Consider the following 24,735-nt stretch of genomic DNA (forward strand, 5'->3'; position numbering starts at 1 on the left):
GCTATTTGTTTTGTTTCTTATTTTTGTATTTTTTGTTAGAAGTGAGCACCCATGCAAACAAAAAGAACGGAATCAATCGGTGCCGTAATCGCTTGTTTTCGAATAGGATGAATATGGGAGCGTGAGATTAATGATGGAACACATACCCTACATGGTAAAAAGCCTAAGAGTATGCAATGCTCCTATAAAACACTCTTAGCCAATAACACTAGTTTACAGCATTTTTGAACTCGGTAAGCTGATGATCGTTTTTGGTGTAGAATCATGCCCTGAGTTCGAAAACGCGAAGGAACAAAAATAAAGTAGAGCGGATTTTTTTCGACTTTCCATGCAAGGTTGATGATTTGAAATTGATTTTTGTACTATTTTTAAGCAAAGTCGCTCACTTCACACATCTTATTCTCCGTAATCAATGCTCCGATTGAGCTGAATTTTTTACTGTAACTCGCCTACATATGATATGTCAAATAAACGTCTTTTATTGAAAAAAATACATTTCTTCATATATTTTTGGAGATTTTGCTAAAATTTAAGGAGATCGTCCCCAAAACTCACCAATATCTTCAATTTCATCAACCTGACGCAAAACCTGCATTTAGATGATCGAATGGTATTATATTCAGCTTTTAATTTGTGGAAAAAGATTTAAAATTGGTTGAACATTCCAAATTCCATATTTTAAAAAGTTGTAAAACTCGATATTGAGCTTTAACTCAAAAACTGTTCTACTTTAAATTTTTTGAAGCACGGTTTCGAAATCAGCGCTAAATTATGCTTAAAAAATTTTGGTCGTTGACAGAAGTTCACGACTTTCGTTATATTTTGTGAACTAGTGTAATTCTGAGATTTGAATAACCATACAGCTGGAAGCAATTAAATTTCATTAATACTGGTGGCAATTAAATTTCATACATACTGGTGGCGGCTAACATGTTTGGGATAAGCATCCAAAAATAGTTATAAAATATATTTTTAACACAAAAAGCTGTAACTTTTCATAGATTCCATTAAAAAATCTCAAAGGTTGACTGTTGTCAACCTATTATATAAAAATTAATGGTTTTCTTTGGTACATCGAGTTCTTGAAATTAGTCTATGCTAGAATCGTTCTCGTAAAACACTATTTTTGAATTGTCAGTGAAACGAATCGAATGAAATTTTGAATGTTTATCAACAATTTATTGATACTTCAAAAGCCTATTTTTAGCACTTGCACGTTGGAAAACACGGTGTGTCTAAAACCGTTATTAACAAAATAAAATACCCATCTAAGCAGTACCAACCATTAGAAAGATATAGTATCCAGGTATCAGCTCTGAAATTTTGGAAATGTTTCATGGAGGGAATTGGTAGTTTGAGCGAATTGAAATTTTAAGGTGATTTTCAATGAAATTCTCTTTGAACTATTAATATTCAATCGTGGTTGTATCACGATCCTGGCCATAGACCTGTCCCTCATAAATTTGAAATTTTACATTCAAAACGTATGGTATTCGAGTATTTGTACTGAAAATTTCAGAACAGTTTATCTACAAAATCAAAAGTTATCGTGAATTGAATTTATAATCCAAATCCATGGGTTTTACAGTATTTATAGCAATAAACACTTACTATTTATTACAAATAACCAAAACCAATTCAAATGCCCGCTGTTGTGGTCAATCACCGCATTCAACAGCTGGTTGAAATCAGAGAAGTTGTTATAGAGATGCGCGAAGACTGAAACCAAAGGTTCCAATTGAACCGTCAAACGCGGTCCCAATCGAGCAAATTCAAGGAAATAGAAAAACATGGTAAACAAAGCGCAACATGAAAGCACATGAAAGTGTGTTAGTGCAAAGCATGACGTCACTTGGATCCAATTTATCTATGATACACGCTCTGTACGTAGATGTCTTTGTAGAATTTAATGCCTGAAATATAATTATTGTTAAATTATCATAGTTAATTAAACGCTTACATTTAAAATATCGTGTAGCTTAGGACTTCCTTCAAGAATCATCAAAACGATCATTAAAAAGTGACATGCTTTTCCTGTAAAGCCGTTGCTGATGTCTCACAACAGCCATCATGGACCACAACTGTACCTTTTCAGGAATTGCTTTTTTGGCGGCTTTGTACAATGCGTTCCAAGAGTTATGTGCAAAGCAGGTTGGGGAGTGGCAGTCAATATCAACTCCTGATCCATACCGTTAACTAGGGGCTCATTTACATAACCAACGTGAAGTTTCGCTTACAAACTTAGATGTTTTCGCGTGAGAGAGTGATGACAACGCTACTTCACCATGCCACACCCTAAAACGAAAGTACACAGCGAATGAGTAACTTGCGAAAAGACCAAAAATCCTCTCCGCGTTTCTCTTATAACAACTCTCTGGCAATTATGAGTGTTGGACGAACTCCTCGCTCCGCGGCAAGCTCGCGCTCGGTGCTGTTGAGGATTTGCGTTATGATTTTTGAGTTTTATTGTCGCGCTTATCTTTTATTAGAATCCTACGGCGGTCGTACGCTCGCAAGGCATACCGCCGCATGACAGTCGCAAGGCAAAACAAAAGAAAAAGTGTTCCCGCCAAAAACAAAAGCACGTGGGTTTCGTGAAGTTACACATGTTTTTGAATGTATTTGTGATGAACGGCATGAGTGGCTCAATGGAACGAGTGTTCTTGCTGTCAAACCCCATATAATGGAATTATATACTTTTAAATCTGGTGACGCTGTTATGATTAGTTACTGTCGCGCTTATATCAGAAGCCAGAGGCAGATAATCGCAATATTCTGATTTTTCTTGAGAGGCATAATATTTTCACTCCTTAGACTATCGCCGAAATCGCTTCCTCTTTTTCTCGCGAGGGAGTTTCCGTCAAGCCTGGTATCAATTTCCTGAAAGCTTCATATTTAGCGGATCCACGTTAAGCAGTTCTGAGAATACACTGAGAAATCTCTTTCTGTGTTTAGAACAAGCTACTGAGAGGGTTCCCAGCGATCTTGCCGAAACATGGGGAAGATATTGTACGTCCACGACATCGAAATGCTATTTCATCCAACTATTGAATGCTGTGATTGACAACAATAGCGGGCATTTGAACTGATTTTGGTTATTTGTATGGTAACCGTTTATTTGGCATAAATACTGTGAAAACCTATGGATTTGGATTATAAATTCAATTCACGATAACTTTTGATTTCGTAGATAAACTGTTCTGAAATTTTCAGTAGGAATACTCGAATACCATACGCTTTGAATGTTAAATTTCAAATTTATGAGGGACAGGTCGATTGCCACGATCGTGATACAACCACGATTCAATATTAATAGTTCAAAGAGAATTTCATTGAAAATCGCCCTAAGATTTCAAATCGCTCAAACTATCAATTCCCTCCATGAAACATTTCCAAAATTTCAGAGCTGATACCTGGATACTATATCTTTCGAATGATGGGTACCGCTTAGATGGGTATATTATTTTGTTAATAACGGTTTTAGACACACCGTGAAAAAAATATGATGGATTGACACTTTTTGAATCTTTCTCGAAAAAATGGTAATTTTTTAAATCAATGTCATTACATTTTAGTTATCCAAAGATTTTCTACTTCTGTTCTCAAGATATCTTTAATCAGATTTACCTATTAGAGCCTATTTGGATTGAAGAAAGTACATATTTAGGGGGCCATGCACAAATTATGTCACGCTTTTAGAGGGGAGGGGGGGCGTGTTTGCGAAACGTGACGACCCATACAAACAATGATGAGGTCTCATACAAAAAGTGTGACATCGGAGGGAGGGGGGGGGGGGGGGTGTTTGAAAATTGTCGATTTTTGCTTGTGGTGTTTTTTGTGTGGTGTTGTAAGTTTGAATTATTTTCTTTTTTTTGGTGAGAACGTCATACTGGTATAACTGTATTCGTTGAGAGAAAATATTACATTTTATGCAATTCAGCGTGTCTCCAGTTAGCCTAGTGGTTAAGGCTATGGATCGCCAATCCGGAGACAGCGGGTTCGATTCCCGTTCCGGTCAGAAAAATCTTCTCGGCTCCCTGTAGTGTATCATTGTACATGCCACCAGTGCTGAAAATTTCATTTCGTCATATCTAATTTCAACCACCTACAGCTCATTTTAGAAGCTGAACCTGAGAATATGGTATATGAAAAACTTGTGCAGCTAGACCAGTTCTGCAATTATTGCGTCATGACTACGAGTATGATTGTAAAGCTTTTACGTATCATGTGTTATTTTTTGTTTGTCTCACATAATTACACAACAAATAGTAGACTTTGAAATACTCTTCTTTTACCCACAAAAACCACAGTTTTTGACTAGTGAAAATCGATTTTTCTCGAAATCCATACGTCGGACCTTAACTTCGGAAGTGGTGCGCTGTGCAGTATAACAGGCATGCTATATAGCGCACCACTTCCAAAGTCAGGTCCGTATTCCGCAAAAAAATACATGTTCGCTAGTCGAACATCCAGTGTTCCAACTAAATTAATAATATCGTCCCCTTAATGCTAGAACTAGGTAACTGGTTTTGCGAAATCTCAAGAAATTTGTTTATATCTGAACGTACACCACAATAAACACAAGTTTGTCAATTGAAAATCCGAAAACACATATAAGTTCAACTTTTAAGACCAACAAAGAGTTTGTTTTATACCAGGGTGAGTTTTACCAGCTATTTTTATCCGCACTTTCCAAAACGAGTTACCTAGTTCTAGCATTAAGGGGGTGATATTAAAGTGATGTCTGACTAACATTAAAGCTAGTTCATCACTCATCACTCGGGGCGCGCTGTGAAAGTACTTTCTCTTATTGTCACAATTTTGTTTATTGACGGGTTCATATTTTAAAGCGAGTATTGCTAAGGGATATTTGAAAGAGTACGTTACGAATCCCTGAAAATGTTAGCGTAATTTCGAAATAAAATTTTGGCAAAATAGGCAAAATGAAAGAAAGGTAAATTTTCTGGGATAAATATAGCTTAACTCTTGGGGAGATTTTAAAAATGTTAGGAAATCCTTAGGACGTAGCTTTAAACAATAATTTGGAATTGTTTTATAAAAAAACACCCTAAAAATATTAGTTAATGAAGTTAATGAAGAGTATTCAATTTTATTGAATTTGTAAAATATAGGGGGATTAGGGGCATAATGGACACCCTAAGCAAATGAGTACGTTAGGCCTGTATAACAGAGTAAAACTTAACATATTATCAGTTGACTGACAAGTTTAACTTGTTTTCTACGCCTTTCAATCATTTACAACAGGTAGAATGTCTTTTTTGTGAAGAAATAATGAATTGTAAACCGTGTGTTTTTCAGGGCTGGCAGCAAAGGTACGGGGCGAAATGGACACCCATCGGGGCATAATGGACACCCCTGCATATTTTAGGCCAATTCTTTGGTTACATCGACCAGTTAAGTAATTTGCCTACGGAGATCAATACCACAGATATAATACTCCATCTTAGACGAGTTTACATTACATCCAAGTTAATTAAATAAACTTTAGGCTAAAATAATCGGATTGATTTTTCCGACCTCTCTAAAACGCCTAACAGTATGCAATTCGCGTACATCCATTCGAAATTGCTTGTGTTCATTTCGCCCCGAATTGACTACAACATTTAAATTGCTATTTTAAGTAAATACTGATCAAAAATAAAATACTTCATCCATTGTTAAATCTTCGTATACATGTAGATAAGGTAAAAATTCACTTGTTTTTATGGTGGACACACTCCAACACTCGTAATACCTTATTTGATGCTGCTTCGAAATTATAAGAATTTCACCATATGAAAAACATATTTCAATTTCAATGATATTTTGGTTATTTTGGAGCAATATAAATGGTACTTGTGAAAAATAGAACCATGACTTGTTCCTTTACACTTATGCATAAAAAGATTTACATAAAAATCAACGGTTTCGGCAAAAACAGGGGTGTCCATTTCGCCCCGGGTGTCCATTATGCCCCTAATCCCCCTAGTTCTAAATAAACTTTTGGAAGGATCCTAAACATATTTTTTGGAATCGGACTTGGCAGGGACTTTTTTTGAACCAAGACCGTAGCAAGGTAGATACACCCATCGTAAAATGTAGCATGTAATTTTATTTTAACCCTTCTGAGCCGGATAGTTTTGTAATTGCTGTCGCAACATTGCAGGCCTCGAATTCGTTTGTTATGGTAGGTTTCATTGCCGGGGTCATATTGACCCCTCCGGCTCCGAAGGGTTAAATTGTCTTGAGGAGAATGGACTTCTAAATTTGTCCAAGTATCCTCAGTGCCTCAGTAGCCGGTAGAAATGAATTTTACTGGAAAATACAAAAAAGATAATTGCACTTATTTATTCCAATGAACATCAGTTTCCAGACGATTTGAACAGGAGCGGCTACTGGTGTACTGACGGTACCGTCAAGGCGCCATTCACCGTGGGCCCCACGGCGTGGGGGCTCCATTCACCGTGTGCCTTCGAATATTTTTTCATCATTTCCATATTATGATCGAATGATATGACAATTTCCCTTCAATTTCACCAATACAACACTAATGTATTGTTACCATGTCAAAATGCTCATTAGAAACATTTAAAAGTATCATTTTGACACTAAAGTGTGTTTACATGAAGCGGGTTTCTGCTCGTTCACTGCATTCATAGTGAAAAAACAAAAACTGCGCTAAGGTGATTTAAGCGATAAACTAAATGTAGTAACGTTTTTATTCCACCAAGAAGCAATTAAATTCATATATCAGGTATGTATTTTGTATTACCGAAGTAAGTTTAACAAGAAAATACGATTACTCGTACTTTTTAAATGAAACAAAAAGGCACGGTAAATGGGTACCCTAAAAAATCAATGGTCTCCATTCACCGTGCCCCATATTGTCCCATATATCTAGAAAAAATCAAAAATTTGAACATTCGTTTTTCTAATAAAATCTTGCAAGATATTACTTGAAATGAATTTAAACGAAGAAAATTCCCTTGGCTGGGTTGTTTTGATCATTTTTAAACAAAGTAGAACAAAATTTTTCATACACGGTGAATGGGTCCCTACTACCACGGTGAATGGTGACCTACCACGGAATCAGACGACCCTCTACCCTTTACTAATTGTACTATATCACCAAATTTTGTGAAAAATTTTCTACTTCTGTGGATATTGCTTTAATTTTAACCTATAATGAAGGCAATTAAAAGCGGCACCAACAATGTTTATGAGACTGGCGTCAAATGACAGCCCTTATTTGCCCCGAATCCTCTTAGATCCACGGTGAATGGTGCCTTGACGGTACATATTTTTCTCAACTGAATGATGGAATCATAGTTATAGCATCATTGAAATGTCGCTTGCACATTCAAAGTTACTTGCATTATCGAAGATACCCCTTTTAACGGTACTACTTTGACGGACGAACTGTCATTAGACACCGACCACAAAAGTGCTTGAAAACTTTGAAAAACTACGAACAATAAAATCGGAACGGGAAAAATTTTCACTTCCACTTTCAAATGTACTTACATATATGAACTTTTCGTAAAATGTATTTAATGTGAAAGTTTCACTGATAGTTGATTAACTAGTTGTCTAATAATAAACCCAATTTGAGTAAGATGAGCTATTCTACATAAAGTTAAGCGATTTTAGTAAAAGTCATACTTTTCTGATTGCCATTTTTGAACTTTTATACATATTTTCAGATTTAATAAACCAAATGCAATTAAATTTTGAGCACTCATACTTTGAAAAACGTTTGACTTAACTTAAAATTGTTAACAAGGAAAACAATATAGCGATTAGGTTATTTTTCTAATATAACCAACTATTATAAATTTCAACATCGTATAAAATTTTGAGAGGGTAATTATGTTTCACTGATTTTACTTAAGCTGCCTCTAATCGAAATTATATTAAATTTTTCATTTTTTTTTTCTTATAAACAATTTTAAGTCAAGCTATCTATACTTTACATACAGAAAACATGTAATTAAAACGGTTTAGCATATCTGGTTCTGCAGTTAACACGATGTAAATAAGTGATATTTTTTATTCAGTTGTTGTTGCCTTTAATTTTATTCCATTAGCTACACATAATATGACGCAATCAGTTACACACTAATAGCTTTCAGCATTTTTTTGTTAGATTTTGCCAAGCTGAAGGGTCCAGCAAATATATATTTTTTACTGCACTTTCGCAAAATTTATTGAATTTTAAACGTTGCTGATAATCGGCAGAGTTTCCTCAACGTATCAGCAAATTCTGCCGCATTTTAGCTATTTGTTATACTTAAACTTTCAGCTCGGCCACATTTAGCCAAATTTATTTGCGGTGTGTACACTGCCGTAAATGACAAATCATCTGCATCTGCATTTTTAGTTGATAGCAGTTTTCTCTCTTCGGAAGGTCTTTCAGTTGCGAAAATAAAAATTTATAATAAAAAACAACACCATGTCAGATTGTCCCATTATGAAAAGTTATCGCAAGTTTAGTCCCATCAAGATCTTTTGTATTCTGTAATGTAAAACCGAACAATGTTTTAGCCAATCTAATATTTTTCACAGTTACCTAAATCATCATATTTGAAACAATTTGTAAAAGTTTTATGATGATCGCAGAATTTTTCAAATGTTGTATTTTTTAATCCTAGAAAAACAGTTAGCTCCGGTAGCACTGCTATGATACCACCGTGCTAGCTTTCGTCCATGTCCGCATTTGGAGAGAAAGCTACTATTTCTCCCATATCGTTAGGATGATAGCTTCATTCATTCTTGGTTCTCTCACTTGTCTGGGTACGTGACAAGTGTATCCGGGTTCGGAGGGGGAGGACAGCTGCTGCCAGCAGCCAAACCGCGAGCTCGTAGTCAAGTCATGAATGGAGAATCCAATGGCCACAGACCACGCACACCCGAACACGCAGGGATAAAAATTCTCCCTTTCCGACGAGGGTCGATGATAGGCGCCGTTGCTTCGGCTCGGGCCGTCGGACCACCAGCGGGTTCAACATCTTCTCCAGCTTCTCGCAGAATCCAGTTGAGTTTGGATTTTCGTCACGTTCGGAAGCTTCTGCCGGAAAAGCTCCGTTTTCCCCGTGTCTGTGTGTGCGTGTGTTCTAGTTTTCTTTGATTACCCAGCATCACATCACCCACTTGGCTGGAGATCCTGGTTTTGTGCAGCAGCCCAGTAAACTTGGTCGTGCGGTGGATGTTCCTCCCCTCCTATTGTAGTGGGTCTAGTGTGTATAGTACTGCGACAACAAAATGATGTGTTACAAGTGGAAAATTTGAAAGGGTGGGAGAGTTCAAGTTTATCAATTATTTAATGGATCGTTGACTGGCTTCCCGCCCAACGCTAAGCTGCGTGTAGATGTGCAACACACAAAAGAAAAGAAAAGAAAGAAAGTTCATAGCCAAGTGAAAAAGCGCAACCGCCGGAAAAATAGCAAACCACACACCTGTTAAATTTGTGAAAATTTTCGTGATTCGCTGTCTGTTGCAATCGGTTGTTATTGAGGAATTGTGATATGTACGTGCAACGGTGATATAGAAAATATAACAGGGGTAGCGAAAACCAACAAATCCAAATGTGCATATGGACCAAATTAGTTGAATATTTTACTTCATAAATGTGCTTTGGGATATAACTAACCATCATTGTTTGACACCATATACAGAATCAGCGAAGGATTCCCTCGGAGGACTGAGCGGTCAATTGACCCAATTTAGTTTTCAAATTCCGTGTACATATTTTCCTAGAATGGGGTGAGGCTAATGTGTGAAAAGTTCTGCTTAGAGTGCCACATTTAGCAAATATACACTTCTCTCTGGGGGCATGTTTACTCTGACGCTGCTTCATTCCATAAACATTTTGAATGAGTTTGTGGTGCTCGTGTACGAAACGTGCTATTTTCAAAATTTCTAGTGCAGACAAGTCAGTAGTGAGTGAGCCTTTGTACATTGCGTAATTGAAATACACAAGGGGGTGTATGGACCCTCTTTTGATCAGTTGGTAATAACGCAGTCATGAAACAAGACGGTACAGGATAAGGGTAGGTTCGAATTCTGCTCTGTTGCTCTGTTAACCGTAGTGTGGCCAGCAAAAAAAAAAACACCCGTAGAAGGCCGGCAGGGTACCCGGGTACCCACGAAATGGAAATGATCATATTTCAGCCATTTTTCCACCGATTTTAAAAGTTTTTGCCTCATTCAACTCAGAAACTCATTATCTATCGAGATCGTATTTGGTTGGACCGGTCCGATCACCATAGGTACCGAAAAACCCGGATTTCCGGATCCATGTTTTTATACAATACAATATACGGGATTTTCGGTAGCTTAGTAGCAATTTCGGTACCAAGCATCATAAAATTGCTTTGGCATATTGTATCTGACCGGCCTGGAATCATAAAACGTGTTGACTTTGAAACTGTGATTTCGGAACACGCTTCCCGTGGGGCCATGGTTGACCATAAAAACTTTAAGGTATCCTAGCCTTAACAATGTGGGTTTCAATATGGTATAAGGACATTCTCCCAAAAATATGGGTTTTTCGAAAACCACGGTGATTAGATCGGTCTAACCAAATATTTTCCCGATAGATAATGAGTTTCTGAGTTGAATGAGCTAAAAATTTCCAAAATCGATGAAAAATTGACGGAGATATGATCATTTCAATTTCGTGGGTACCCGGGTACCCTGCCGGCCTTCCACGTAATAAAAAAAATGCAGGAGCCCCTCCCCCTGCCCCTCCTCACTTTAAAATTCGGTCAACCCCATTAATAAATGTATATTCACGAGTTCTAAGATCTAACAGAGTTCCTACATCCTAGTCTCAATAACCATTAAAACATCGAGATTTGGAATTGAAAAAGGTACCCGGGTACCCTGCCGGCCACATAAGTGTTAAAGAGAAGCATTTGAAAACATCTCTAAAGTTATCATGCGAAATTTCAAACCCTTTTTTTTTCTTGGGCTTGGGTTATATTATCCAGGGAGCCTTGCCAAGTTTGTGAGCCGAGGTCAAAATATTGTACAGTTGCCGAAAATACAAAATTCGATGCCCAAGTGTCTGTCAATATTTGTTCGTGTAATTTGGCTACGGCTATATAAGCTCTGTATAATTAGAAGTCTGTCGATACACAACAGCGAGCTGAAATGTTGTAGGGTGCCTGTACCAGTTATCGCACTACCTAAGGAAAACTACTTCTACAAAAATAAGAAGAAGGCCGACGAATGTCTTCGATATGTCAAATGATAGATTTGTTTTCATACTTTACAGGAAAAATGTAAAATCTGAGCCAGATCCACTTTTACTATTTATTACGGCGTGTGCCAATGATAGGAACCCTGTACCAGTTATGGACATACTTTTTAATTTCGGTTCCACTTCGCACTATTTACATGCATTCCTTATGGGATTTGCCATAACTGGTACACTATGGCGAAATAGGGTGCAAGGAAGCCGAAATTCTAAGGAAAATGAATGATTTCTATCATAATTTGAGCAAAATGTGAAATTTAAATGAGTGCAATCATCTTTTTTGATCGTGATCTATTGTTCACATATTTTTTCTTGATGATTTGCATCGTTAAAGGTTGAAAATCAACTATGGCGAATTTGAGGTACTATAACCATAATTGGTACACTGAGCCCAATGTTTTTTTTTCTTCTGTCGTTGAAGATACACTTTTTGACGTCGTTTTCGTTGATTTAGACGTTCAGTTTGAATTATGTACTAACTTACTTGGTTAACGATTTTTGAACTCGTCGTGTAAATAGCAATTAAAAACTCACCTGAAAAAGAAAACATTTTCTTGTGACTGATACCCCCAGGGGTGCTCAGGATACATTAGCAGGGTGTCTACTACCTGGAAAACCAAGAACCCTCAGGAAATTTTCTTTAACAGGGAGAAACCTAGAATACTCAGGGAATATCGTGAATACCCAGGGAAATTTTGCACCGAAAAAAAAATAAAACATTGGGTCGTATGAATGAAAAGCACAGAATTTTATTACTTGTAGATCTACTCAAAAGTAGAGTCCACAAAGTTTACTACATCTTGGGTATGTATAACAAGTTTTCGATTATGCTGTGTATCCTTCTAGAAAACCGGCTACAACATTTATTTTTTTTTTTCAGAAATTCCGACTGGGTTTTTTTTCTGGTATTTCTTTGGAAATACCTCTTGAAATTCCTCCCAGCATACTAAGTGTAGAATTATCACGTAAATACACGTAAATAAATCTTTAAAAAAAAATCCTCCAGGATTTTTTTTCAAGATTTCCTACGTATTTTTGGTATTCTTGTTTGAATTCCTGCCGGAGATTCTTCTGGATTCCTACCACCATTTTTCCAAGATTCGATCATTTATTTCCGAGATTCTTCCTTGAGGACCTTCCAGAATTGCAAAATTTCAATCGATTTCTTTTGTTTTTTTTTACGGAAATTATACAGAGGCTATTGCTCCTAGAATTTCCGTAGATTTCTACCAGGGTTTATCTTGCGATCTCCACAAGAGTTTCTCTCAGGATATAACGCAGATGTTGTCGTGGAATTTCTGTTGGAGTTTCTCTCGAGATTCCTCTGGAGTTATCTCTGGAATTTCTTCTAAAGCTCCTCCAAGAGTTTTAAAGAGTTTTTCACTAATTTTCAGCAGGAATTCCTTCCGGAATTTCTTCCGAAGTTTCTCCTGTGATTTCTTCAAGAATTTAATGATAGTTTCTACATAAGTTTCAGCTGATATATTTCCCAAATGCTCTCGCGAGATTTCTTTTGAAGTTTCATGTAATATTTGCCGTGGAGTTTCTCCCGGGATTCTTTCAGAAAATTCCTTCCACTGTTGATCCTGGGATGTCTCTCAGAGTTTTTTAGAATTTATCCTGGACTTTCTCCTAAGATTTTTTGAAGAGTCTTCTGAGATTTCTGCAGGAGCTACTGCTGGTATTTCTCATGGAGTTCGTCCCGTGAATTTTTCAAATATTTTTCAAGGTTTTTGTCTTGTTTTTTGATTATCTAGTTTCTTTCAGTAATCCGTCTGAGATTATTTTTTTACAGATTTTCTCGGAATCCGAGATTTTGGATGCTCCTTTTTGGGATTTCTTCAATAATTGCTCCCGGAGCTCTTGCAATAATTTTTTTTTCAAAGATTTTTTCTCGGAATGTCTCTTGGGATAACTTACGAGGTTTCTTGTGAGAAATTCCCGGAGAAATATCTGAAGGAATCCCGGTCATATTTTACGAAAAATTCCGCGAAGACTTATTGGAGGAATCGAGGAACTGCGGAAGAAATCCTGATGGAAACTTGGACATCTTGGAAAAAGGTTCTGGGACTAATCCCAAGAAATTTTGAAAACCTCTAAAACATCCCGGGAGAAACTCCGTGCGAAATCCTGCAAGAAAATCTACGAGAAATATCTGAAAACTGTCTCTGGAAGAAATCCTCAATATACAAGTAGAATAACGGAGCTGCTTGTATAATGTGCATAATCTCATCTGAAGGAGATTTGGATTGTGTCAAAAAGCAAACCATGTGAAATAGTGGTCAGTTCTGATTTACGCCATAAGGTGATGGTCAAGTAGTTTCGTAGCTTGGAGGAATAATAGCGCCCGTTTCACGAATTGGGAGTCGTGAGTTCGATTCCCACCGGAGCACGTAGATTTTTTTGCAAAGCAATTTAAGATCTACAGTAATATAACTAAATGATCAACAGTAATATAACTAAATGAAAGTTAAATGTCATCCCCTCAGGTATATGCTATTTTTAACCCTTTATAAGGCCGAGAAAACTAGAAGAGTTGTCAACGCATACTATTATGGAAATGATTATATACATGATTACATGTACAAAACAATTTTTGTTTGAAAGAAACTCACAAAAATCTAGGTGGCAATATAGTTGCCACTGCCCGTTTAGGCCAAAAACGCTGGTGGCAATATAGTTGCCACTGTCCGTTAACCCCAAAAACGAGCTTTTGAGGTGGCAATATAGTTGCCACTGCCCGTTTAGGCCACCAGCGCTGGTGGCAATATTCTTGCCACTGCCCGTTTAGGGTACTTTTCTTCTTTTGACTTCGACAAAAAGCCGGAAAAGAGATTTTAAAGTGGATTGTAGCTTAACCCATAATATAAACTAGTAGTTCAGCTCATGTCAGCCCAGAATTTGATTATTTCTTAAAATATTAAACAAACCTTTAATTTTACAATAAGTTTGAGCTAATTTTCTTCACGCGGTCAAATTTAGCCATTTTTGAGACTACAAATGGCTCCTAAATTGTTGTTAAAGCTTTGTTTAGTACCAAAAAAATACCAGGCGTTGTTAGTAATCCCAATTTTGCGTAAACCAAAAAAAAAGTCCGAAATAAATTGTTATAAAACAGAAAAAAATACAAACAGTAGGTGGCAATATAGTTGCCACTGCCTTATAAAGGGTTAAGGGGGGAAAGTCGTTTTTTTTCCTAAAATGCAACCATTTTTTTTTGCTTTGGGAATAAAACTTGCATAGAGATCCGAGAAAAAAAACACTCGGAAAATTTTAGTAAAAATGTGGTTAAGGTTTTAAGTACCGTCATTGGGTGTGAGAATGGGTCAAAAATGCATTCTTCCACATTCATCGTTCAAAAACTATTGCTTCTTTGCATGATCACTGGACTGTGATCTTTGGTATTGCAGGCACAAAAGATGAAAAAATATTTGGAGTTCGTCAATTTTCCTTAGAACTACAAGTGTATGAAAATTGACCCTTTCTCACCCCTTCGAGGGGGTGAGAATGGGTCAAGGCAACCGATTTATTTCCGCATTGACAACAGAGCAAGTTAATAAAGTTCTGGGCAAGGTTGATACTACTTATCAATTCTATATTATATGATAAATATGAGTTTAAGATTCGGAAAGGTTTCAATCCACCTAAAAGAATGATGTTTCATTTAAGCATTTAAAAAAAAAATATTTTCAAGCTTTTTCGATGATTTATCAAAAAATAGCTTATTGCTTTAGAAACCTCATTTTTTTGACAGGATCCGCTGGCAACTACGAGAATGGTACCATAAAATTGTTGATTCGATATTCGCAAAATTTGATGAGATCTCAGATAATGTTTTGACTCAATCTCGCCCCTCTGACCCATTGTCACTCCCAACGACGGTTATAAAGTATGTGTTAGAGTGCCTGTACCAATTATGGCAGTATTTATTGAAGCGTGTGCCAATGATAGGAACTATGTACTAGTTATGGATACATTTTTTAACTTCGGTTCCTTCTCGCACTATTTGCATGCATTTCTTATGGGATTAGTCATTACTGGTACACTATGGCGAAAAATGGTGCAAGGAAGCCGACAATTTAAGGAAAATGATTTATTTTTACCTTTATTTGAACGAAATGTGGAGAATTGAGAATGGCAAATGTTCCATAACTAAAAAAACACTTTTTCCCAAAATGATCCACAAATCGAAGAAAATAAGAATGTCGAATTGTTTATTATGCCAATTATGACACGCTGGTTTTGTTCACTTTTTGGTCATTCTGGAGAAAAGTGTTTTTTTTTCAGTTTTGGATAATATGCAATTTTCATTTGAGCCTTGAATGAGTGCACATCTTTTGTGAACGTGCTCTGTTGTTCAAATAATTGTTTTTGTTGATTTACATCGTTGAAGGGTGAAAACCAACTATGGCGAATAATTGGTATTAATTGGAACACTTACCTAGAAGTACCTAGAAGCCTTCTTTTTCAAAATTTATAATAAAATCTACTGCAAAATATTTATTCCATGAAATACTGAGCAACAATGTCTAAATATGCGATTTGACAACAAATAACAAAGCTTCACAGAATCACAAAAGTTTCTAATTAGCTTTTCGGCTTTAATCGAATAAACTAATAAATAACGCAGCGCTAATCTATTCTAAATTTGATAACGCTATGGCACGTATCCCCTGACTACCTGATCAATTAGTTTTCATGTTTCCAAGGCGTTATCTTAGCGTATCTTATGCCGTTTTTCTTTTTGAACCTGGGTTGGAACTGGATTGGCGGAAAATGTGTAAACAAACAAACGTCAAACAAACTTTAGTACAAGCGAAACCGAAGTCGGGTTGGGGTTGAAACTGTGATCTCATCCAGTTCCAACCCAGGTTGGAACTGGATCAAAAAGAAAAACGGCATTAGTAAACAGTCCGATTGACCCAATGACTTTTAGAGCCAAATCAGCTAGCTCTGTATCCCAAGAGTACTCACTGGCGGCAACCGTTGTTAATTCATGCTCAACCATGCCTGTAGCAATCAAAAGTTCGATTGCCGTCTTGAAATGGATTTTCTGCTTTCTTCCTGAAGAAAATCAATCTCGGAACTGAGCATTCGATGCGAATGTAAACAGCCGGAAGGCAGCCAGATGCTTAGGGGAAATTCATCAAAACAACATAGTCCTCGGTTTTCGTCCGTGAGGAGAATGTAAATAGAATGAATTGCACGTATCTTATCCGTATACAAATCTGAAAACTTGCTCACCAAAAAACGTTTGTTTATGAACCGTGGACGATTAATCAATTTTATAATACACATGATTGATCATGATCGTTGATTATATTGTTACAATTTGTCAATTTCCTCTTTTTATCTTTTTAAAGGAAAAGGAAAAGACAATTACACCGTCTTCGACCTTGCGTCCTCTACAGACTGAACATTACTAACATTTGACAATGGACAACACATATAACACCCAGTGACCCAGTGGAGAATTTTTCTTTTTTGCCGAAAAGTTTTCCCTGACTGGAGCGGGAATCGAAAACCCACTCTCCGAGGCTTATGAGACACCTAAACGACTGACGCCGCTAATCGCTTGGCCACGAAGCTCACTTTTATCTTTTTAGTACTTACTATAAAAATCACGAACAATTCAGACGTTTATTCGTTTATTTGAGATCAAACCAAGGATCAAACTAAACGTTATAAAAAAACATGTTATAAATTTAATTTGTTTGTGAGAAAGACATATCGAAACATCTCCAGCAATTATTACTCGTTTTAGTTTTTGCATCGTTTTTTTTTTTTTTCATTTAAAATGTTTTCTTTTTCAGGTGAGTTCATTATTGCTTTTTTACAAGACGAGATCAAAAAACGTCAACCAAGTAAGTTAGTACATAATTCAAACTGAACGACTAAATCAACAAAAATAACGACGAAGAGTACCTACCTATATATCATGTTTCACCGGCTGAAAAAATCCATTACAATAATTCACCTCGCCGTGTATCGTCGAGATACTCCTAGTTATACGGAGCTTATATCACCGTAGCCTAATTGCACGAATAAATATTGACAGACACTTAGGCATCGGATCCCGTATTTTCAGCAACTGTGCCATTACTTTGAGCGCGGCTCACACATTTCCCAGGGATGGATACAGAAGGATTTCAGTAGCTATACATAGGTATAATCGATATTCTCGAGTTTTTTTTTTGTTGCCATCCATATACGTTTATTTTAGGATGCTGAAGGAAATTTTGTAATTGAATTTGCAGAATCGAATGCTTCCCAGTATGTGGCTTCATTTTTTTTTTTCAAATTTTAGAGCCGTCATCGTCTTCGTTCTAGCGTTATGTGACACCCCCTCGGCTACATGGGCTCTATTTAGAATTATATAGTGTTTGATAGGCTGTTATTATCCAAACATGAACGAATGACTGCCACAAATCTATAGTAGGTACCTATAGCAAAACAAGATGTTCATCGGTTATCCTGATGTCTAAAATAGTTGTTCGGGTATGCGTAAGGTCGTATCGTAGGTATCAGGTGTCAGGTATCAGAAGGCCGGCCCCAGAGGCACGTTATCCTCCATTTGGGACATTTGTGCCACTCGTAAGGTCGTATCGCAACAAAACATTCTTAAAATAAAATATAGAGTGGTGAGCGTAACACGAACTTGTTAAGTAAATGATTTTAACAGGTAATATATTAAATTTCTTGAAAAAAAAATCAAATGTGTATGGTTTATTTTAAAGATGTCGGGCGCTAAAAGTGATTGCTGGCATTATAATCTTCTTAGAACGTTAACTGTTAGCTGTAACTTTCTGGCATTTCAACTGCCAATATCTTCATCAGGATTTTTTTCATTCTTTTGTCAAAGGCAATTCTTTTTAGTTTACTTTTACGGACGTGGTTGATTCTTTCAAACATAAACATATATTTTTTAAACTATACAGTGACAAGATCACTTTGGTTCATTATCTTTTTTTTCTGTCAAATGGATGAATGACCCGTGGAATTGCTTCAAATTACATTGCGCTTGCTGAAAACGGAGGATTTTCTCCGCAAAAGGAAATTTGTAATACTAGCATGAACATTACATACCTACTCTTCCGAACTGGCAAAGAAAATAATGCTTTTCTTCAAATTGAACAAGCTGAATCGGACACTCGACCTACACCATTGCAAATGCTATAGCTACAGGCAGGGATGGGATCATTCATTTGCAAAGATTTACATTCACTTGATACTATCTCAGTTCAGAAGCATTGTATCAAAAAACTATGTATGGATGAATTGAACCTTGTAGTTTTATCTGAAAGTTCGCCGAATAGCATTAGGGTCGCACATGCATACCAAATTCGTGAAGGAGCTGTGAAGGCAACTCTCCACGGCGTGAATGTAAATTACATTCACGCCGTGGAGAGTTGCGTTTGCTGCCTCCTGTTGACTTTATTATTGACGCTACGCTAGTACATTGTTCTACAAAGTTTCAGGTAAAACAAAAATAAAAAAGTGCTTCATACATTAATTTCTGCTACGATGTTTCTGAAGCGAGTTATTCGCAAGTGAATGTAAATGATTGCAAATGAATGATCCCATCCTTGGCTACAGGTGATATACAACATGATCGGGGCAGCCAAAAATTTCACTTTTCAAACGATGTTTAACTCACTTTACGTGAAATTCATTAAAACTTCTAAAATGTTCACTGTTAGCTAATCTACTATTTGTCTATTAATTTTAAGTAAAATCAAACGTTTCCCAAAGCTTACGAGTCATGAATTTCAAAATTTTCTTTTATTTCTTTTTTATTGGGATATAACAGTTTGAAAATGGCTAACTTCTTGTAGAATAGCCTAATCTTGACCAAATGTGCACCATAAAAATTTGAGAATTTCTGGCGCACTGTACAAAAAGTTACAGCAATTTGAACATGTTTTGAAAAGTGAAAAATTTGCCTGTCCCGATAATTTTATCTATCCTCTGTACGTGTGCTTTTCATGTTTAGTCGACCATATACAATACCCGTCATGGAAATATGCCACTGAAAGAGGTTGAAAGGTACAGCAGTTTTTTTTTAATGTCGGGCAGGGGAAACCGAGAAGGATGCCGACCGACTGAAACAGTACGCGAATATTTGCACTCGCATATTTATAAATTTCAAGACCGAGTGTTGAGGGCTGAAAAAGTTGGTGAAAATGTGCCTGTTGCTTTTGGGTGTTTGATTTCCTCGGTCCCGGGTTCCTGGAAAACTGAAAGGTTGTTTGCCTATTCAAACATGAGATGAATTTTGGTGAGAATCGTCTCCCTGATGGGTGTTATGATGGTGTTAAACAAATACTGAGCAGTCCCATATAAGCACATTTGTGAAGCTTTTATTCTATTATACTTGTTCATATGTATGTTTTTAACATTCCTCAAGTGTAGATAATTGAATTATATGTGATAATAAAAATCAAACTTATGAAAACTAACCATCGAACATTCGAAACAACTTTGTTGATCGAACGTGACAAATAAAGTGTGTGAGTGTATTGTTATCGTTGAAAGCCGCCAATTAAGTTTGTTGTTCGAATCCTGTTGGGCAAACGGTAATTATGTTTTCCTGTTGTCGCTGCGTAAATCCCAAATCGCCAAAGTACAAGAAAAAGGGCGTAGAGGATGACGATTCGAGTGGTGAAGGCAATAAAGATCCCTGCCAGGGTGAAAATCTCTCGAGTGAGGAAGAAATCAAAGTGGAAATAATTGAAACTGAAGAAAAACCAGTGGATGCGGAACCTGCACAGGTTCAAACGCAACCATGTGATGTGACGGAGACAATCGTGGCTGATGGGGGTGATTCTTCATCAGGAGAAAAAGTTTCGGTGGAGCAGCAGGAGCCATCTCACACCAGTAGCCCCAAGACATCTCCGAATAAGAGTTCAACGTCTAGTGAACAACAGCAACCTTCCGTTGTGCAGGATGCCAAGGCAGAGCTCCCTGCATCAACGGATCAGTCATGCCCCGTCAGTGCCAACGGTTCTACAGCGGACATTATACCCACCACGGTGGCGGAGATGGAGGATGCGGGTGAAATCACTGCCAACGAGAGCAGCTCCAGTAGGATGAAATGTGAAGAGAATGGCGCAATAGTTGAACAACCAAAGATTTCCACCATCAGCCCCACGAAGAGTGAGCCTGAACCAGAAGAAAAATCAGACCACAACTCAAACGGTAAGGCGAGCTTTAATGGACTGAAGTGCCCGGGAGACAGGAAGCTCATTTTCTCCCGACATAATCTTTGTAACAAAATGCTTGCTCATGATGCTCAAATGTGAAAGGTATACCTACGGCTCACCGAATGTCTATCTGCAAGTCACTCAATGCTACTGCTGCTTCTTTGTGGTGTGTACTGATTTTGCTTAACCTTGAATTAAAAAAATCTAATTACTACATTCCAAAAATGCACAGTACTGGACAGAATAAAGTAAGCGTTGGGTAATTTTCATATAAAATGCTTAAGTTTGAAAGTCTGAAGGGTACAACCACGAAAGACCGAACGCATCCTAACTATAACACAATGCTATATAGACTTTGGTGTGAATTTGTTTAGTTTAAATTAACAGTAATGTAGAATCTTCCTCCCAAGGGAGTTTAAGTTGGTATGGGAACTAAAAGCCGGAAGCGGTAGAACGAGGGCTTCGATGAAAGTTATTTGCGGCAAAGCCGCATACGGTTAACGGAAATAGTTATACGACAGCATAACTTTTATTTGATTTGATTTAAACATTTTTCCCCATGGTTGTTTCCCGAGATCAAAATAAACGAAATTACATGAATATAATGTAATAGCTTCTAGAATATGATTGTAAGCTCATCAGGTAAATCTGAATGCTAAATTATTGTTTCAGTAGTAGAATTACTAATAAACAATAAAAATATTGATTGCCCTGCTTCTGTCCGTCTAGATTACGAACGATGACGAAATGGCATCCGCAACCCGTACACTTCACTTCGATCCGTCAAGCTCAGGCGACGCTCAACAGCTTCACCGGAAAGCCATGTACGATCAATTCGTTTATCTTCTCATTATCTCATCACTGAATCGTATGCCGCCTTGAAATCAATAAACAGATGATGAGTCTGCAAGTTGTACTCCCGAAATTTGTCGAGAATCTGCGGCAGGGTGAACATTAGCGTGGGTCAATGAGGTCAGATCAAGGTTTTATGGGTTTCTTTTCGGGTCTTGAGTGACTCTACAAAATTTGAGCGCAATCTGGTATCCCTATTCTTTGCGCATCGCGATTGAAATTTGTATGAGATTTTATATGGAAAAACTTACATTTTTGCATTTTCCTTATAAAAAGAGTAAAATTATTCTAAAAGTATAGAATATATATTTTTCCACATGCATCGGATTGCTTTGCGATCTTCGACTAAGTTTTTCGGCACATCCTGGGCTATACTTTTACATTAGCGGTTACAGAGCCGTAGCGTGGGGTTGGCCAGGTTGGCCCCTGCCAAGGGCGCCAATCTCAGAGGGGCGCCGAAAAGGCCTAAGGCTAGAAGAAAACAGGAGGATAATATTGTTTTCTGGAATGTTATCAAGACTTAACTGTTCACAATATCTGAGATAATCATGTGTTTTTTAAGTCCTTCGACGTTTTCATAAATTAAAGATTTCTCTAGATTATTTTGAATCTTTATCATGTACTGTACATAAGTTACCTGTAAATTAGTCTACTATTTCAAAAGAGAAACTATTTTAGTTTTTTTTTATATATATTTTTATTTTTGTTAATTGTACCTTGTGCTAGTTACACAAACAACTTTTTTTTTATCTTCTAAAATATTCTTTAGAAAATTGACCAAAGTTTCTGTTAGAAAGTTTTCTATACACTCCATTAGAAAGCAGAAATCTCTCACTTTACACATCAAATCTTGCATTGATTCTTTCTGAAATTGTTCCATGTTCACTGGAAATTGCTCCATAAGCTTCTGCTAGAATTCCTCTAGTAAACCCTTCATAAATTTCTTCATAAATTCCTCCACAAAATCATAAATTTGGAATGCCTTCAGAATTTTCTCCAGGTCTTCCGTTAGAAAAGCTGCCATTGATTTCATCCCAAATTTCTTCAAGAGTTTCTTTTAAAAGCTGTCCATGGATTCCTTCAGAAATTCCCCTAGAGATTTCCTAATAAAACCGTCTAGGGATTTGTTTTATAATCCTCCATAGATGCCGTAAGAAAATTTTTCGAAGATTCCATCAAAAGTTCATCTCAAGTATTCTTCCAAAAAAATGTCCAGTGTTCTTCACATGTTCCTACTATTATTCCTTCAGGTATTTCTTCACGACCTGCTCCAGGAATTCCTGCAAGAATTACTCCATGAACTCCATTGGAAAGTCTTGCTGAAATGTCTCTCAGTTGTTCATCAGGTATTTCACCGGATATTCCTGCAGAAATTCCTCTAGAAATTCTTGCATAATTTTATTCAGTGATTCCAGCAGAAATTCTTCCAGAGTCCGATAAAAATTATATATAGCTTTTCTCAGGAATTCCTCCCGGTATTCCTCCATGTCCATGGTTCGCCTAATGGATACTAAAATTTTTCTTACAGATCTTCTGGGAAATGTTTTGATTAAATTTCAGAAGAATCTTTGGGTGAAGTTCTTCAAAATAGAAAACTTTGGTAAAACCAACAAACAAATGGTCAAAAATTGGTAAAATAGATTGTTTGAAGATGAAAACCCTAGAAACTCAATCAACCCTTCAGGACACGCGGCGTTGTAAAAAAGTACGTGGTTGAAAGGTTAAATATTTTGGAAAACAAAATTCAATTGAACAAAAAATCAAGAAAAGAAAAAAAACTGTAAGGTTTCTTGAAGAAATTTATGCAGCCTTTATGCTGGAATTCTGGAATGTCATTTCTAATTATCAGGACTTGTGATATTTTTTAAACGCAAAATGTCTCCGTACTTATATTCGTATAAGAGAAGTAGATTTGGGAACATTTTTGGATGACTCCCATTAAAACCACTAAAGAAATACACGAATGAAAAACACTTTTAGGAAAAAAATATTCGAGCGGAAAATATTTCTTCGAAACATAAAAATTTTTAAAGGTTGGAAAAACTTAAAAAAAAACTACCAATTTTTCCAAATCAACAATGTCCAATTTATCGTGGGGCGCCAATCTGGATGCTTGCCAAGGGCGCCATGGGACCATGCTACGGCTCTGAGCGGTTATATGGTATGGGACGATTTCAAGAAAAATACGAAAAACTATGTTTTTCCATGTAAAATCCCATACAAACTTCAATCGCGATGCGCAAAATGTAGGCTAAACCAATCATGCCCATTTTTTTTTACATTTGTTTGGGACCTCAAAGAGTATCTAAAAAACTTTGGGACCTCAAAGAGTAGGGTAGCGAACCACTTGGGCAGCGGCCGGTATTTTGGGCACTCTTCGCTATAACTCAGTTGATTCCAAACCAATTGACCTGAAATTTTGTACACGGCTAGATAATATACGTATCTCAGCGCTTTCCAAAAATTATGTCAATTGGTTCAGAATTGGCTGAGTTATAGCAGAAAAATGCCCAAAATAGGACCCCTGCAGAGATGGTTCTACTTCCCTATATAAAAAACTTTGATCTGATTGAATCTGATCAATTTCAAATTTTCCCATACATCGTTGACCCACCCTAGTGAACATCTGATCCGGAAACCTCTTCTAGTATTCGACTACGCGAGGAAGGACTTCTCAATCGACCTCAGTTTGCTAAGCAGAATTCCGGACAAAATTCTGTAAGCTGAATTGAGAAGTGTCATTCCTCGGTAGTTCGCGCATTCCAGTCTCTTTCTTGTATTGCGCATTTAGTTCGCCACTGGACTGCGCACTCAGTGCGAAACGTAAATAAAAGTGCGCGATTGCATCAAATCAACTCGGTGTCTTCGGCGTACTATTTCTTTGATTTGTGCTGAATAAGTGCTCTGAAGACACCGAGTTGATTTGATGCAATTGCACACTTTTATTTACATCTTCGCACCCGTGAAAGCTCGTGCGATAGTCCAGTGGTGAACTAAATGCGCTATATATAGGGCAAATGAGACCATCTTATCAACTAGTAGGTAGTTCTTCCTCTTTCCATATCTTTATTATAATATGAATGGAAGATTTGATATAGCTGCCCACTACTGCACAGTTAAAATTTTCGTGTAATTTTGTGTTTATTTCGATGCACATATTTGGAGCATCGAAATAAACGCAAAATTAAGTGATGTTTTAAAAATACACGACCTGTAAATTGAGTCGTGTAAAATTAAATTGGTTTAAATTTAAACGATGAGTTCATAAATACACCTATTTTTACAGCTTTGGTATGCACCCCACCAGTACCCATGATTTCCTAATAATGCCTTTTTATCTAGAATTCGGTCCCTTCACAAAGCGATCAAACATCAGCTGCTTTGTTTTGCTCTGTTTTACCATAAACTGCGCCATGAATG

The 24,735-nt window shown here is 36.9% G+C and overlaps 1 protein-coding gene across 2 annotated transcripts in view; it reads left to right on the forward strand.

Moving 5' to 3' along the window:
- The first annotated feature begins 9,386 nt into the window (after window positions 1-9,386).
- Window positions 9,387-24,735, forward strand: part of LOC109420081 (adenylyl cyclase-associated protein 1) — an 81,360-nt gene continuing 66,011 nt past the window's right edge. The window contains exons 1-2 of one of the 2 annotated variants that reach the window (XM_062851399.1): window positions 9,387-9,526; window positions 19,668-20,458. In XM_062851399.1, the coding sequence (XP_062707383.1) occupies window positions 19,843-20,458 (616 nt within the window). In that variant the 5' untranslated portion in view covers window positions 9,387-9,526; window positions 19,668-19,842. The remainder of the gene's footprint in view (window positions 9,527-19,667; window positions 20,459-24,735) is intronic. The other variant, XM_062851400.1, reaches the window with a different exon arrangement.

Source organism: Aedes albopictus, chromosome 2, assembly GCF_035046485.1.
Source record: "Aedes albopictus strain Foshan chromosome 2, AalbF5, whole genome shotgun sequence".
Taxonomy (NCBI): Eukaryota; Metazoa; Arthropoda; class Insecta; order Diptera; family Culicidae; genus Aedes; species Aedes albopictus.